General features: G+C 46.0%; 1 protein-coding gene across 9 annotated transcripts in view; it reads right to left on the bottom strand.

The window, feature by feature from the left end:
- ABCC1 (ATP binding cassette subfamily C member 1 (ABCC1 blood group)) overlaps nucleotides 1–17,489 on the bottom strand; it is a 192,781-nt gene that overhangs the window by 168,426 nt on the left and 6,866 nt on the right. For 5 of the 9 annotated variants that reach the window (XM_063654346.1, XM_063654342.1, XM_063654340.1 and 2 more), the window contains exon 1: nucleotides 1,698–1,919. The exons of the other annotated variants lie outside the window; for them this stretch is intronic. In XM_063654346.1, the coding sequence (XP_063510416.1) occupies nucleotides 1,698–1,904 (207 nt within the window). In that variant the 5' untranslated portion in view covers nucleotides 1,905–1,919. Of the gene's footprint in view, nucleotides 1–1,697; nucleotides 1,920–17,489 lie in introns of those variants that run through there. 9 annotated transcript variants of the gene reach the window in all.

The following is a 17,489-nucleotide window of genomic DNA, read 5'->3' on the forward strand; positions in this document are numbered from 1 at the left end:
GGATTCCATGAAACGCAGCATGTCCATATCAACAGCCTGGTCTCTCTAACTGATTAAGGGATGGTGAGAGGCTTTTTTCTAAGTTTCCAGAATTAAGAAGGAAAAGCTAAAAAATTCCCTTACTTCTTAGCCACGCCAACTCAAGGAGACAGGCAGTCATCACACCCCCCACTCCCCACTCCCACTCTGTAATAGCTCAATTAACTTTAATGGGGGGTGAGCATCACTGTCAAGCTACCTGACCAGGCCAGCTCAGGCAAACCTGCCCGCAGCCTGGTCTCTGATCATCTCTACCTACCAGCTGCCTTCTTGTCTCCACAAGGCCCATGCCCAGGCCAGCTTTGTTTTTGCCAAACCGAGGCAGACAGGAGAAAAGAAATAAGAAAATCTCCCACTCGCCAAAGCACAGCCTTTTCCAAAGCATGTGGTCACCAAGAGGCCCTGATTCCTGCCAGGTCCCAGGAATACTCTCTGCAAGGCACAGTGTTCTTTTAGAAGCACTCACATAGGATCTGCCTAGCGAGAGGCCTATCATTTCAACCACTTCAGCTTCAGGGTCAATGACCTGTGTCCTCACCAGTCTATGTAAGGGACATATCTTGAATTCACATGCACATTGTTTTTTTTTGAGACAGGGTCTCGCTCTGTCGCCCAAGCTGGAATACAGTGGTGCAATCGTGGCTCACTGCAGCCTCAACCTCCCAGGCCCAGGTGATCATCCCACCTCTGCCTCCTGAGTAGCTGTAACCACGGCCATGCACCATCATACCTGGCTAATTTTTTTTTTTTTTAATTTTGAGTAGAGACTGGGTCTCGCTATGTTGCCCAGGCTGGTTTCAAACTCCTGGGCTCAAGTCATTCTCCAGCCTTGGCCTCCCAAAGTGCTGCGATTACAGGCAGAAGTCACCACGCCCAGCTCACACGAATATTTTAAACTGCATCACAGGATTGCTGGAGATCTGATAGTATCTGTGAGAATGGACCTTGAAAACCAACAAGCAGGCTACAGTGTTGCTGATAGTCACCCAGGAGAAAACAAAATCACAATGGACATATTGCAGCATTACCCTAACATGGCTTGTATATAACTCCTGGCAGCAGGTAGATTGCATCCATCCCAGGGTTTCTCAGGCTAAGGTGGGAGGATGGCTTCAGCCTAGGAGGTAGAGGTTGCAGCGAGCTGAGATCATGCCACCATACTCTAGCCTGGGCAACAGAGCCAGCCAGACCTTGTCTCAGGGAAGAAAAAAAAAAAAAAAAAAGTTAAAAAATAAGTACATGTTGGACAATATTGGCAGGCTTACTCAAAAGTTTCTCCCTTGCCGTTTCCTCCTAGAGAAGCATAAAACCAAATGCTCATTTTTCCTGCATCCCTTGCAGCCAGAGGTGGTCATGTAATCCAGTTTCAGCCAAGGAGACATGACAGAAGTCTGCAATGTGGACAGAAGAGCCTTTGAAGAAGGCTTGGACTTTCCTGAATAGAAAGGAACCCATGAGGCTGGTGTGACCCTTCCCTCTTCCTACCTTGAACCCAGATACATCGGCTAGGGCTGTAGCAGCCATTTAGGGGCCTTGAGGAAAAGACAATGAAAACAGCAGAGATGTCAGTCCTAACAACCCTGCATCGCTAATCCAATGCCAGCAACTCCAAGAGGTACTGGAATTCCTGACATGTAAAAAAATAAACAAATAAATACCTTTCTGCTTAGGCTGCTGAAGTAGGGCTGTTTCTTGAAGCCAAATGCAATCCTAACAGATAGAAGGTAAGAGATAGATGTCAAAATCCTGAAGACTAGACTCAAATGACTGAGGGGCAAAACAGCTGGGGAAAGGGCAGGCTTTGAGTCAGCCTGCTGGGTTTGAATACTGTGTCCACCCCTTGCTAGTGATATGATCCTGGGCATGTTTAACTGTGCCACAGATGCCCCATTTAAAATAAAAAGTCATTACAGCAACCACCCAGAATGACTGTGGGCCTGAAACAAGGTATGTGCAGAGAGGGCTAGGCATACCACACAACACAGAGTAACCTCAATGCATGTTATTTTATTTATAAAATCGACTCTTGGAGGTTCCCTCTCTCAGCTTTGGAGCCCCACCACCCTCTGTCTCTGTACAGGGGACCTTCTTCCTTCTCCCTTCCTTCTTGCCTATTAAACTCTCCACTCCTTAAAACCACTCCATGTGTGTCTGTGTCATTTTATCTAAACCGGCATGAGGACCAAGAACCCTGGTGTTCCTCCACTCATCAGAGTCGTATCATTTTGGTGTGTTGGCCAGGAAAGGAAATTATTTCATCAGACTGAAGCAATCAAACTCCAAATGGTGCTGTAACCTGAACCACACATGGACACGACATTCTTCTGAGGACCCTCGGATCCACCCCAGGAGGAGCCCTAGCTGCTGTTCCCCATTCGACGCCCCTTTTCACCAGGAAGTAGTCAGAATAAGTCGTCGCCCAAAACCCCCTAACAGCAGTTAATGTGGCATCTCCACAGGGGGTAATGTTGTAGGAGTTAGGAAATTATTTTAGGCAAATAGAGAGGAAAAGGGGTCCTTGGGAAATGTTTGGTTTTTAAAGCAACTCCGGAAAAGTTTCTTGTAAAGTCCCGGCTCTTAGAGCCAGGCCAGCAACCTTTGATATGCATATGTAAGCCATTAGAAACTGGGTCCACCCAAACATGGCGATTCCCACAGCCTTCTTGCCCTTTCCCCGCATGTTCCTGGCAACATGGCTGCCACCACGCATCCCCAAGTGTGCAGAACATCACTGTACCCTGCATTTGCATATTAAAAGGCTAGGTAGGAGGGCCAGCTTTTTCATGCGCTAAGTGAAAGACATGCCTAGTCAAACCAATCCCCTGAGGCCTATGCAAATCAGACACCGCCTCTTCCAGCTTCTGTATATATACCAAGCTGCTATCTGTGGCAGCTGGGGTTCCCTGTCTCAGCTTTGGAGCCCCTCTCCCTCTGTCTCTATACAGGGGATCTTCTTCTCCCTTCTTTCTTGCCCCTTCTTGCCTATTAAACTCTCTGCTCCTTTAAATAAATAAACAAACAAACTCTTACCAAAGTCACACAAGCAAGATGGGGATAAGGCAGACTAGAAGTGATTTAGTCATTGGTTCTTTCCAACACTTGAGAAGGAGTTGTCTTTAGGGATTGAGTTGAAGGCCAGGTATAACGGCTCACACCTGTAATCCCAGCACTTTGGGAGGCCGAGGCAAGAGGATGGCTTGAGCCCAGGGGTTTGAAACCAACCTGGACAACACAGGGAGAACTCATCTGTACAAATTAAAATATATATATAATTTTAAAGAAATAATTGTGTTGTAAATATCCCTATCTTAGAGCTAATGCCTAAGCAAGGAGGGGAGAAAGGAAGCCACCAAGGCTTCCCGTAGGATCCAAGTCCTACAGGCCCAATTCTCAGCCTCCTTGTGGTTCCTTTTCTCCTCCCTACTCTTTGAGCTCCAGCCACCGTGACCTTCCTCATTAAGCCAGTGCTTCTGCACATGCATTTCCCACTGCCCAGAACATTCTTACCTTCTGTTTTTGCCTATATAGCAGAAACCGCTAGCTGCACTCCAGTATCAACTCTCCCTCATCCCTGAGTAACATCTTCAGCTGGGTACATCCTGCTTAGAAAGGAAACTACATTTCCCAGCCTCCTTTGCAGCTAGAGACATCACATGACTAGGTACAAGCCAATGGGATGTGACAAGAAGAGACAGGAGCAACCTCAAGGTTGTGCCCTTACTCTGCTTTCCTACTGGCTGCCATGTGGACATGGAGATGCATCATCTTGATCCATGCAGATGAGGACAGCAGAGCAACAAAATGGGAGGGGCCTGGGACCCTGATTATTTTGGGGACACAGCTGCCACGCCAGCTGGGATTTTTACATGACAGAGAAATGAGCTTGTATCTTAACCCACCATATTTGGGGTCTTCAACACACATAGCCAAACCTGTATCATCAAATGGGTTCCCCACTTAAGGAGTCTCCTTTTTTCTCTCCAACCAGATGAAACCCCACTATTGCACTCACCAGGCACCACGCAGCTCCCCTTCATAGCACTTCCTGATGATTGTTCATTTATTTGGCCATTTCCTGAACAAGACTGGGGCTCAAGGAAGGCAGGGAACCATGCTCTGTACACCGCTGGATTCCCAGCATGGAGCCCAGGTAAGGGCTATGCAAGACCCTCAGAGACTGTCACCTGAATGGGACCAGCCAGGCCATGGGACCCATTCATGGGCACTGACCCTCGAAGATTCTACCTCCTGCAAAGAGCTCCTAAGAGGGTCTAATACACCCACTCACCCAAGTCTTGCCTCGAATTTCCCCAGGACCCACCTGTACACAGAGGTTAAAAAAGAAAACACTATGGGCTGGGAACAGTGGCTCACGCCTGTAATACCACCACTTTGGGAGGCCGAGGCAGGTGGATCACGTGACGTCAGGAGTTTGAGACCAGCCTGGCCAACATGGCAAAACCCGTCTCTACTAAAAATACAAAAAGTAGCCGGGCGTGGTGGCACATGCCTGTAATCCCAGCTACTCGGGGGGCTGAGGCAGGAGAATCACTTGAACCCTGGCGAAGGAGGTTGCAGTGAGCCAAGATCACGCCACTGCACTCCACTCTGGGCAACAAGACAGAAACTCTCTTAAAAAGAAAAAAAAAAAAAAGACTATAACCAGCTGCCTAAAGAGCAAACAATTATCAGCAAATACTCAGATCCATGTAACATTTCATCTGCAATTAAATATCATTAACAAAAATGCATCATAATCAAGATGCACCAGTCCATGCAAACAAAAAAATAAAGACTACATGTTTTGTTTTGTTTTTCTGAGACAGAGTCTTGCTCTGTTGCCCAGGCTGGAGTGCAGTGGCATCATCTTGGCTCTCTACAACCTCCTCCTCCCAGGTTCAAGTGATCCTCATGCTTCCCCCTTCCCAGTAGCTGGGATTATAGGCAAGCGCCACCACAGTTAATTTTTGTATTTTTAGTAGAGATGGAGTTTCACCATGTTGGACAGCCTGGCCTTGAACTACTGACCTCAAGTGATCTGCCCACCTCGGCTTCTCAACGTACTGAGATTACAGGTGTGAGCCACCACACCTGGCTGACTGTTTTCAATACAAAAAAAAAAAAAAAAAGAAAAAATATTAGCTGGGCATGGTGGTGAGCACCTGTGGTCCCAGCTACTCCAGAGGCTAAGGTGGGAGGATTGCTTGAGCCTGAGAGGTCACGGCTGCAGTGGGCCATGACCGTGCCCCTGCACTCCAGCCTGACCAACAGAGGAGATCCTGTCTCAAAATACACACACATATATATATATATATGTTTTTGTAGAATCCCGTCCTTGTTTTTAAAAAATACCATGTATTTATGGCTGGGCATGGTGGCTCAGACCTGTAATCCCAGCACTTTGGGAGGCTGAGGCAGGTGGATCACTTGAGGTCATGAGTTTGAGACCAGCCTGGCCAAAATGGTAAAACCCCATCTCTACTAAAAATACAAAAATTAGCTAGACATAGTGGTGCATGCCTGTAGTCCTAGCTACTCGGCAGGCGGAGGCTGCAGTGAGCAGAAATCACACCACTGCACTCCAGCCTGAGTAACAGAGCAAGACTCTGTCTCAAAAAAAAATTACTATATCTTTAGGATCTGTGGAGAAGGGAGGCTGAAAATTAAAAACATCAACCTGCCAGTAAGATTGCCTCTAGAAGAGGCCGGGCATGGTGGCTCACCCCGGTAATCCCAGTACTTTGGGAGGCCGAGGTGGGCAGATCACCTGAGGTCAGGAATTCTAGACCAGCAAACCCTGTCTCTACTAAAAATACAAAAATTAGCTGGGCATGGTGGTGCATGGTACACACCTGTAATCCCAGCTACTTGGGAGGCTGAGGCAGGAGAATCACTTGAACTTGGGAGTGGAGGTTTCAGTGAGCTGAGATCGTGCCACTGTACTCCAGACTGGGTGACGGAGCAAGACTCCGTCTCAAAAAAATAATAAAAAAAAATTATCTCTAGAAGCGATTTTCATGTTTCACTCATTTCCGCACTGTCTTCATTCTATACTGTACCCCTTATAACATCAAACAAAGAAGAGAAAGAGTAGGAGAAAAGAAGTCCCTTTCAGTAATTCAATCTCTACCATGTTTATAGTAACAGAAAACCTAAAACTTCCAAAATATGTATATATCAGCAGTTCTCAGAGTTGTGATAGTCTGGCTTCACACAAATGCTATGATTTAGGTAGTTAAATGAGCTTTTTTTTTTTTTTTTTTTTTTTGGAGACAGTGTCATGCTGTTGTCCAGGCTGGAGTGCAGTGGTGCAATCATAGCTCACTGCAGCTCAACCTCCCAGGATCAAGCAATCCTCCCGCCTCAGCCTCCTGAGTAGCTGGGACTACAGGCATATGCCATCATGCCCAGCTAATAATAATAATTATTGTTATTATTATTATTTTGTAGAGATGGGGTCTTTCTGTTGCCCAGGCTGGTCTCAAACTCCTGGGCTCAAGTGATCCTCCCACTTCGGCATCACAAAGTGCTGGGATCAGACGACAGCAACAGTGCCCAGTCCAAATTTTCTTAATCCTAAACTACAAATAAAACTACAGAATGAATCTCCCCATATATCAGTCCAATTTCAGAGCTGAAACCTGATACCCCTCTTGTCCAAGAGACTCACCCAGACCTGGGCACCCTACAGACAGATGCTCTTTAACAACAGGGTGAATTAACCTGAATCGTCTATACTGATTTTCAAACCTAGGCTCCTGAACTTGGCCTCTTCACCCGGCATACACCTCCCTGGCTTTCTTTGGAGCTACACCATCTCTTCACCCCAGCCTCCTCCACCCCATCCCCATGGCCCTTTGGAGAATATAGAGGGTGTGACTCAGAGTTGAGCCTTTTCTCCAAACACTCCCCTACCAAGTATGCAGAGAACTGGACATAGGCCAGCTTTGTCCCAAGTACCAAGCGTCAAACAGCTCACTCCACAGATCTCAGGGGGCAGGGGACCAAAATGAAAGATGAAAGAGCCCTATTAAACCACTGCAGGCCAGGCACAGTGGTGCCCACCCGTAATCCCAGCACTTTGGAAGGCTGAGGCAGGAGAATTGCTTGAGGCCAGAAGTTTAAGGCTGCAGTGAGCTATGTTCATGCCACTGCACTCCAGCCTGGGTGACAGGGCAAGACCTCATCTCTAAAAAAATTAAAAATTAGCTGGGCATGTTGACAAGCATCTATAATCCAAGACGCTCAGGAGGCTAAGGCAAGAAGATCACTTGAGGCCAGGAGTTCAAGGCTGCAGTGAGCCATGATCATACCACTGCACTCCAGCCTGGGCAACAGAGTGAGTCTCTGTCTTTAAAAAAAAAAAAAGAGAGAGAGAGAAAAGCAAACTACAATTGCAGCACTCAGAGAGATCCTGATCTAACATGTGATCATGCGTTAGTAAATTAGTGAAGCCTTATCAAAGGGCTCACAAATAAGCCAACCTAATTGTAACTACTGGGTTACCCTTCCCAATGTCAGACAGCTCTAACTTTCTTCCTGGCCACAGGTCTCCAGCCCTTACAAGGCTGATGGAGGAACACTAGAAAAGCATGACTTTTTTTTTTTTTGAGATAAAGTCTCTCTCTGTCACCCAGGCTGGAGTGCAGTGGCACAATCTCAGTTCACTGTAACCTCCGCCTCCTGGGTTCAAGCAATTCTCCTGCCTCAGCCTCCCGAGTAGCTGGGATTACAGGCGCCTGCCACCACGCCCAGCTAATTTTTGTATTTGTAGTAGAGACGGGGTTTCACCATGTTGGTCATGCTGGTCTCCAACTCCTGACCTCGTGATACGCTCACCTCGGCCTCCCAAAGTGCTAGGATTACAGTCGTGAGCCACCGCACCCTGCTGTGCCTGACATTAACATGCACCATCGTCCACTCTGAATAATAACCACAGCAGTGAGTAACCTTAGACCCTGCTAGAATGGTGAGCTGGGCCCAGCCCACTTTTAGAAAATAAGACAATGGCTAGAGTGAAGCCTTTTCACATGTTATTCATTCCACTCCTGAGAACATCATCTAAGGAAATAAGCCAATACACACTCTACCCATGTGGTATTTGGGACAGTGTTTTCTTTAAAAGAAAAATAAAAATGACCGGGTATGGTGGCTCTCGCCTGTAATCCCAGCACTTTGGGAGGCACATCACCTGAGGTCAGGAGTTCGAGAACAGCCTGGCCAACATGTTGAAACCCCATCTCTACCGAAAATACAAAAATTAATCAGGCATCATGGTACACGTGTGTAATCCCAGCTACTCCAGCTGCTGAGGCAGGAGAATCACCTGAACCCAGGAGGCAGAGGTCACAGGGAGCCGAGATTGCACAATGCACTCCAGCCTGGGTGATGGTATGAGATGCTGTCTCAAAAAAATAAAAAAGGGAGAAAGAGGCTGGGCGCGGTGGCTCATGCCTGTCATCCCAGCACTTTGGGAGGCCAAACTGGGCAGATCACAAGGTCAGGAGATCAAGACCATCCTGGCTAACACGGTGAAACCCCGTCTCTACTAAAAACACAAAACAATTAGCCAGGCGTGGTGGCAGGCGCCTGTAGTCCCAGCTACTTGGGAGGCTGAGGCAGGAGAATGGCGTGAACCTGGGAGGCAGAGCTTGCAGTAAGCCGAGGTCGCACCACTGCACTCCAGCCTGGGCGACAGAACGAGACTCCGTCTCAAAAATAATAATAATTTAAAAAAAAAAAGGGAGAAAGAAAACACAGCAACCCAAATGTCAAACCACAGATAATAATTATGTGATTATAGCCCACCAACACACGGAACTATTGATTGAACATTTATAGGTTTAATTAAAAAGGTTACGTGGGTACATGGGAAAATTCTTATTACAGTAAATAAAAACATAGGAGACAAAATAGTATGCAAGCTACAAATGCAACCTTGCAAAACCACATACTAGTAAGAACAAGACTCAAATGTTAACATGCCGATAGGAAAACAATAGCCTGTAACAAAATATTTATACAATACACATGATGGACAAAGAGGAAAGGTCCCACGATAACAAGAGCCCCTGCAAACTAACAGGAAAAAGACAAACTAGTCCAGGCATACCCAAAAAGGACACAGAAAGACACACTGAAAATACACAAATTGCTGGAAAATATGTTAAGGATGCATAGCTTCTAATTGTAATTGAAATTCAGATGAAAATATTTTTTAGCTATCAAATTAACAAACTCTGATCCCAGCACTTTGGGAGGCCAAAGCCTGAGGATCGATTCAGGCCAGGGGTTCAAAACCAGCCTGGGTAACATAGGGAGATCCTGTCTCTACAAAAAATAAATTAAAAAAAAAAATGGCTGAGTAATGATTACAACATAATCCACTTTGATTTAAATATGTTATTTAAATTTATAAATATTTATATAATTTCAAAGAAAGAATACAAGAATACATTGGTTATTGGTTAGCCCAAGAGATTACTGATATGGTCTGGCTCTGTGTCCCCACCTAAATCCCATCTTGAATTGTAATCCGAATTGGAATCCCCACATATTAGGGAAGTGACATCATGGGAGGTGATTAGATCATGGGGACGGTTCCCCCCATGCTGTTCTCCTGATCCTTGCTATGCTTTAGCAAAGAGACTGGCAGCATTTTGACCCTGCCCTAGAGATCTGTGGAACTTTGAACTTGAGAGAGATGATTTAGGGCATCTAAGGGAAAAAATTACTAAGCAACAAAGCATTCAAGAGGAAGCAGAGCATAAAAGTGTGGAAATTGGCCGGGCGCAGTGGCTCACGCCTGTAATCCCAGCACTTTGGGAGGCCGAGGTGGGCAGATCACTTGAGGTCAGGAATTCGAGACCAGTCTAGCCAACATGGTGAAATCCTGTCTCTACAAAAATACAAACATTAGCCAGGCATGATGGCGGGTGCCTGTAATCCCAGCTACTGGTGAGGCTGAGGCAGGAGAACTGCTTGAACCCAGGAGGCAGAGGTTGCAATGAGCCGAGATCATGCCATTGCACTCTAGCCTGGGCAACAGAGCGAGACTCCAAAAAAAAGTGTGGAAATTTGCAGTCTGACAATGTGAAAAGAAAAACCCATTTTCTGAAGAGAAATTCAAGCCAGCTGCAGAAACTTGCAAAAGTAACAAGGAGCCCAATTCCAAGACAATGGGGAAAATGTCTCCAGGGCCTATCACAAACCTTTACAGCAGCCCCTCCCATCACAGGCCTAGGAGGGAAAAACGGTTTCCTGGGCTGGGTCCAGGGGCCCCCTGATGTGTGCAGCCTTAGGACTTGGTGCCCAGCCACTCCAGCCATGGCTAAGAGGGGCCAAGTTACACAGCTCAGGCTGTGCCTTCAGAGGGTGCAAGCCCCAAACCTTGGCAGCTTCCATGTGGTATTGAGCCTGTGGGCGCATAGAAGTAAACTGAGGTTTGGAAACCTCCACCTAGATTTCAGAGGATGTATGCAAATGCCTGGATGTCCAGCCAGAAGTTTGCTGCAGGAGTGGAGCCTTTATGGAGAACCTCTACTAATGCAGTAAAGAAGGGAAATATGGGGTCAGAGCCCTCACACAGAGTCCCCACTGGGGTACTGCCTAATGGAGCTGTGAGAAGAGGGCCACCATCCAGAACCCAGAATAGTAGATCCACCTGCAGCTACACCATGTGCCTGGAAAAGACAGAGACACTCAACGCCAACCTGTGAAAGCAGCCAGGAGGGGGGCAATACCCTGCAAAGCCACAGGGGCAGAGCTGCCCAAGGCCATGGAAGCCCACCTCTTGCATCAGTGTGACCTGGATGTGAGACACGGAGTCAAAGGAGATAATTATGGAACTTGAAAGTTTTATGACCGGCCTATTGGATTTCAGACTTGCATGGGGCCTGCAGCCCCTTTGTTTTGGCCAATTTCTCCCATTTCAAATGGGTGTATTTACCCAATGCTTGTACCCCCATTGTATCTAGGAAGTAACTAACTTCTTTTGATTTTATAGGCTCATAGGTGGAAGAGACTAGATTTTGTCTCAGATGAGAGTTTGAACGTGGACTTTTGAGTTAATGCTGAAATGAGTTAAGACTTTGGGGAACTGTTGGGAAGGCATAATTGTGTTTTGAAATATGAGAAAGATGAGATTTCGGAGGGGCCAGGGGCAGAATGATATGGTATGGCTCTGTGTCCCCACACAAATCTCATCTTGAATTGTAATCTTAATTGTAATCCCCACGTGTTGGGGGAGGGACCTCATGGGAGATGATTAGACCATGGGAGCGGTTCCCTCATGCTGTTCTCCTGATAGTGAGTCCTCAGAAGATCTGATGGTTTTATACGGGCTTTTCTCCTCTTTACTCTGCACTTCTGTCTCCTGCCACCATGTGAAGAAGGACACGTTTGCTTTCCTTTCCACCATCATTTTAAGTTTCCTGAGGCCTCCCCAGCCATGCAGAACTGTGAGTCAATTAAACCTCTTTCCTTTATAAACTACCCAGTCTCAGGTATTTTTTCATAGCAGCATGAACAAACTAATATCAGTACCATGTTCAGGCTTTATTTAAATATCTTTGTATTGTTTGTTCTGTCATATGGAACACATGTCACTTGTGATCAGAAAACTCTGCAATTAAATTAGTTTAGGTGTAAAAATCAGAGTGACATTAGCATGGTGAGATTATCGGTAATATTTTTACACATTGTTAAATTATTGATTTAAAAGCAATTTTTAAAATAAGTCCAAAAATGTTTAAAATTTAAACATATCTTTTTAAAAACTGAACAAAACCAAAGCACACTTCTGCTTTGATCTCCTGACCTCTGGAATGTAAGGTTTAACTTAACTGGGCAAAGCCCTCTCACACACAGCCAAGCAACATGGGCCTGGTCACTTCCCAGCTTGCTCAATTTTTCTGATATGGCAGGAAAACAACAGGTGCTTAATAAGTGCCGGTGGGCCCATTAGTGGGAGCATAAACTGCTGCAGTAAACTGACAATTAACTATCAAATTTCAAAATGCAAGTACTGTCAACCTAGCAATTTCCTGTGGGAAAATTTCTTCTGCTGAATCATTTACATATATTTGCATACATGTGCCTTCAGTGCAGCACTGCTTATCACAGCAAGAAACCGGGAACTGGGAATGACCTTGATAGCCACCAAGAGGGGACTGGGTGAATACATGGCTCAGCCATTTAACAGGCAAATGGGTGGCTTGTTAAAAAAAAAAAAAAAAAAAAGTTGATTTGATTGGCTTTTACTTTCAATTTGCATGAGCTTAAAATGGCAAGAAAATCAACACTGGTTAAGTGAAGAGAACAAGAGACAAAACAGTATTTAAAATACCCAACTAGGGAGGGAAAAAATGAATATGTAAACATATACACACAAACGAACACGTTCTTGCATATATATTTGCATATACTTGAAACTTTTCTCGAAAAACACCCAAGAAACTATCATCAACGAAACCATCATCAACAACGGCTACTTCTGGGAACAAAGGGCAGGGTGGGAACACACTAAAACTTTTACTTTTCCCTTTATATTCTTCTAGAATATTCACCTTAAAGTATTAGCATCATCAACAAAGTTGCAGTACAAGATCTTCCTCCTGCAATCAGCCAGATCAATTCAACAACATCTTGTTTTAAAAGAAGAGTTTTCTAGCAACCTATAGAAAGTCCTCTTAACCACAGGAAAAAAATACCTCATCATCTTACTAACAAGCCTTTGGCGGAGAATCAAAGGCAACTGGGGAGTGGGGAAACCCAAGTTGGTCTTGATCGCAAACATTTCAGTTAAGGTTCTGAGAAAGAGAAGAGACTCATAAAACAATATAAACTTAATTTTTAAGACCTGAGATTTAGCAGGGCTTAGCGCCTCATGCCTGTAATCCCAGCACTTGGAAGGGCCAAGGTGGGTGGACTGCTTGAGCCCAGGAGTTCGAGACCAGCCTGAAGCAGCATAGCAAGACCCCATCTATTAAAAAAACAAAACAAAACAAAAAAAACCCTGAGATTCATTCAAACATAAACAGATCAGAAGGTTCTTGCTTCTGCCAGGGACCACGCATTGCTCTACTTCCTTGCTGAGCTGGTAAGTGCCTTCCCTGGAAATTCCAGGACCACAAGCCATTGTGTTAGTGCTTTATGCATTTTGCCGAATGCTCCAGGTGAGATTTTTATGAGATGGGCTCTGCAGTTCCTTTGAGTTAAACTCCTCAACACTTTAACCACACCATGATCCTCCTCAAGGCCTATGCACATTCTCTTCCCACTCTGGGACTCCCTTCCCCCACATCCTTGCATGGACAGCTTTGCCACTGAGCTCTGGGGTCAAACCTCACCACCTCCGAAAGGCCTTCTGTGGACATCCCTCCATAGTAGTTTGCACCTCACCCAGTTCTTCCCGGTTCAAGTCTTTGCAGCACTTGCCAGCATCTGAAATCATTTCCGTCACCCTCAGTATAAACCCCATGAGAACATGGGCCTGGTCTGTCCTGTTCACTGTTGTATCCTCAGCGTCTAGAGCAGCAGCAGCACATAGTAGCTGCTCAATTAATAATGATTGAATAAATGAATGACTGAAAACCAGTGTGGGAAGAACAATACAATGAATGCAGGGGTATCAAAGACCACACAAGGCTGGGCGTGGTGGCTCACACCTGTAATCCCAGCACTCTGGGAGACTGCTTGAGCTCAGGAGGATTGCTTGAGCTCAGGAGTTCAAGATTGAACTGGGCAACATGGTGAAACCCCATCTCTACAAAAAAAAAAAATGCAAAAATTAGCTGGGTGTGCTGGTGCATGCCTGTAGTCCCAGCTACTTGGGAGGGTGAGTTGGGAGGGTCACTTGGCCTGGGAGGTCGAGACTGCAGTGCAGTGGCACAATCAGCTAGGGTGACAGAACAAGACTCCATCCATCAATCAATCAATCAAACACCACACAAATTTCTCGTACTGGGAAGACTTAGACATCATACATATTCTCCAAACAAGTATTATCTAGGAGGCCAGTAAAAGGTAGACTGAGGTTCCTCAGAGAGAAAACTCAGAGAGAGAAAGATAAAACCTCCATAAAAATCTCAATTACTACCTGAAGGTTACAGGATGCTAGCCTAGGGCCACCTTCCTTGGTCATTAACACCCACTTTCCAGAACCTGGCAACCTCCCCAGGAGATGAATCCCACAGCTAAACCAAGGGGACACTTAAGTGGAATCTCAACTTTGTAATCATCCACTTCTCCTGGGGCACTTTAAAATGAAGTAGTAGAGTTTCAAAGCTGATCTCTCAAGAAAGCCATTTTCGGCTGGGCATGGTGGCTCACACCTGTAATCCCAGCACTTTGGGAGGCTGAGGCGGGAGGATCGCTTGAGCCCAGGAGTTTGAGACAAGCCTGGGTAACATGGCGAGACCTTGACTCTACAAAAAATACAAAAATTAGCCAGGCATGGTGGTGTGCACCTCTGGTCCCAGCTACCTGGGAGGCTAATGTGGGAAGATTACTTCAGCCCGGGAGGTCGAGGCTGCAGTGAGCTATGATTGTGCCACTGCACTCCAGCCTGGGTGACAGAGGGAGACCCTGTCTCAAAAGAAAAAAGAAAGAAAAAGAAAAAGAAAGCCATTTTCGTTTTCCCAGGGGAGAATGAACTGTCACAACTCCAACTGGGAAAATGGAAAAAGGTAAAAAGACACAGCCCTCAGTAAAAAAGAAACTGCTGAAAGTTTCTTCTCTAGCTAATTGGAGTTTAACCTCCTTAACGTCTCATTAAGCTTCTCCAAGGCAACCCCAGTAAGCCAATTACACTAGAATTTCAACAGCCCACAACCTCCTAGGGAAACGCAGGATGAGGAGGAAGGTCTTGCTCCACGTTTCTCCCCCATATTCCTCCACACCAGTGACTGTGTGATTTCACACCCCAGGGGACACATGGAAACATCTACAGACATTTTCGGTTGTCACAACAAGGGGAGGTGCCACAAGCATCTACTAGGGGGTAGAGGCCAGGTTTGGGGCTAAGACTATGCTGCACAGAACGGCAACCAGGCCACAAAGAATGATGTGGCATACATGTCAATGGGGCCGACACTGAGCAACTGTGCTCCATGTCCCCACCCCCAAAATACAGCTTCCTCAAAGGCCCCGTTCAACCATTCAGCCTCTAAGAGGTAAGTGCAGGTCCACAGCACCACTCCACCCGCAGGGATGCTACCCTATCCCAGTTTTCTCGCTAAGCTGGGGGAAGCTTGCCTCAGGATGTCTGGCCATTAATTAATTTTGGCAAAATGTTTGGGCAAGTTTTCACGAGCTGGAGTTGTACTGACCACACTAAGATCTGATCATCAAAGCTAGGCCTTACTCTGCCATGAAAATCTGAAGCCAACATACCAATTAGATGCTTACTTCAAGGTTGGCCTGCAAAGCAGGAGATGCCAACTCAGATACCAACAGGTGCCAAGTGGGTTCCATCCATGAGAGAAGCAGACCAGGTGTGAGGAAGCACAATTTTAAAAAGGCAACAGGCCAGGCACAGTGGCTCATGCCTGTAAGCCCAGCACTTTGGGAGGCTGAGGAACTCAAGTGATCCACCTGAGTTCAGGAATTCAAGACCAGCTTGGCCAATATGGAGAAACCCCATCTTTACTAAAAATACAAAAATAAGCCGAGTGTGGTGGTGCGGGCCTGTAATCCCAGCTACTTGGGAAGCTGAGGCAGGAGAATCACTGGAACCCGGGAGGCAGAGGTTGCAGCGAGCCAAGATTCCACTACTGCGCTCCAGCCTGGGTGACAGAGAGAGACTTCGTCTCAAAAAAAATAAAATAAAATAAAGGCAACAAACATTTGGCCTTAAAATTAAAGCAACAACAGGGAGGGGTGGGGACTGCGGCAAACTGGAGCAACTTAGAAATGGACAGCCTCAGCGGACCACTACCATGTATAAATGTGGGCCTGGGGCTAGCAGAACTTCTGATTTTTCAAGGGAAGCCAGAAATCCAGATGTTTCTGTGAAATCTGCCAATCAATAAATATTGGAGGGCAGACCACAGTGGCTCATGCCTATAACCCCTGCACTTTGGGAGGCTGAGGGGGGCGGATCACGAGGTCAACAGATCGAGGCCATGCTGGCCAACATACTGGAAATGCCGTTTCTATCAAAAACACAAAAATTAGCTGGGTGTGGTGGCGTGCCCCTGTAGTCCCAGCTACTGGGGAGGCTGAGGCAGGAGAATCACTTGAACCCAGGAGGCGGAGGTTGCAGTGAGCCAAGATCATGCCACTGCACTCCAGCCTGGCGACAGAGCAAGACTCTGTCTCAAATAAATAAATAAATAAAATTGGAAATCACAGTCATTCCTATAATTAAAATCAAGCCAAACCAGCACAGTGGTGAGCTGTATCTAACCCTTAGCTTGGAACTCATACCTCAAACACTCAAATTCTAATGTTGATTGAGCCCCCACTGTGTATGAGACACTGAGTCCTGGGAAAAGAGGGGTAGACAAAACCCTCTTCTGACCTTTCCAAGATGAAACAGAAGCTGTTTTTCCAGGCACAGTGGCTCACACCTATAATCCCAGCACTTTGGGAGGCCAAGGCAGGCGGATCGCCTGAGTTCAGGAGTTCACGACCAACCTGGGCAACACGGTGAAACCCTATCTCTACAAAAAATACAAAAATTAGCTGGGCATGGTGGTGTGTGCCTGTAGTCCCAGCTACCTGGGGAGCTGAAGTGGGAGAATTGCTTGAGCCCAGGAGGTTGAGGCTGCAGTGAGCTCAGATCGCGCCACTGCACTCCAGCCTGGGTGACAGAGCAAGACCCTGTCTCAAAAAAATAAAATTAAAATTAAAAAATAAGCCATCTGATGAGAAAGCTGGAGGACTCAGTTTATCTGAGTATCCCTTCCAGACAGTTAAGTGATTATTTCATCCTTAAGATCCTTACGAAGAAGTTTCGACACCACCCAAAAGCCACTGTAATGCTTCAGGTCATTCATTCATTCAACAAACAGCTGACCCTTGAACAAGACACATTTAAACTGCACGGGTCCACTTATACTCAGATTATGCTTCTGCCTCTGCCATCCCTGAGACAGCAAGACCAACCCCTCCCCTTCATCCTCCTCCTTAGCCTCCTCAATGTGAAGACAATGAAGATGAAGACATTTATGATGATCCACTTCCACTTAATAAATAGTAAAAATCTCTCTTATGAATTAATCTTAACATTTTCTTTTCTCTACCTTGCTTCACTGTAAGAATACAGTATATAATATATATACAAGATATGAGTTAGGCCAAGTGCAGTGGCTCACGCCTATAATCCCAGCACTTTAGGAGGCCGAGGCAGGTGAATAGCTTGAGGCCAGGAGTTTGAGACCAGCCTGGGCAACACATCAAGATCCCCATCTCTATCAAAAAACAACAACAACAAAATTAGTGTTATC

Source organism: Pongo pygmaeus, chromosome 18, assembly GCF_028885625.2.
Source record: "Pongo pygmaeus isolate AG05252 chromosome 18, NHGRI_mPonPyg2-v2.0_pri, whole genome shotgun sequence".
NCBI lineage: Eukaryota > Metazoa > Chordata > Mammalia > Primates > Hominidae > Pongo > Pongo pygmaeus.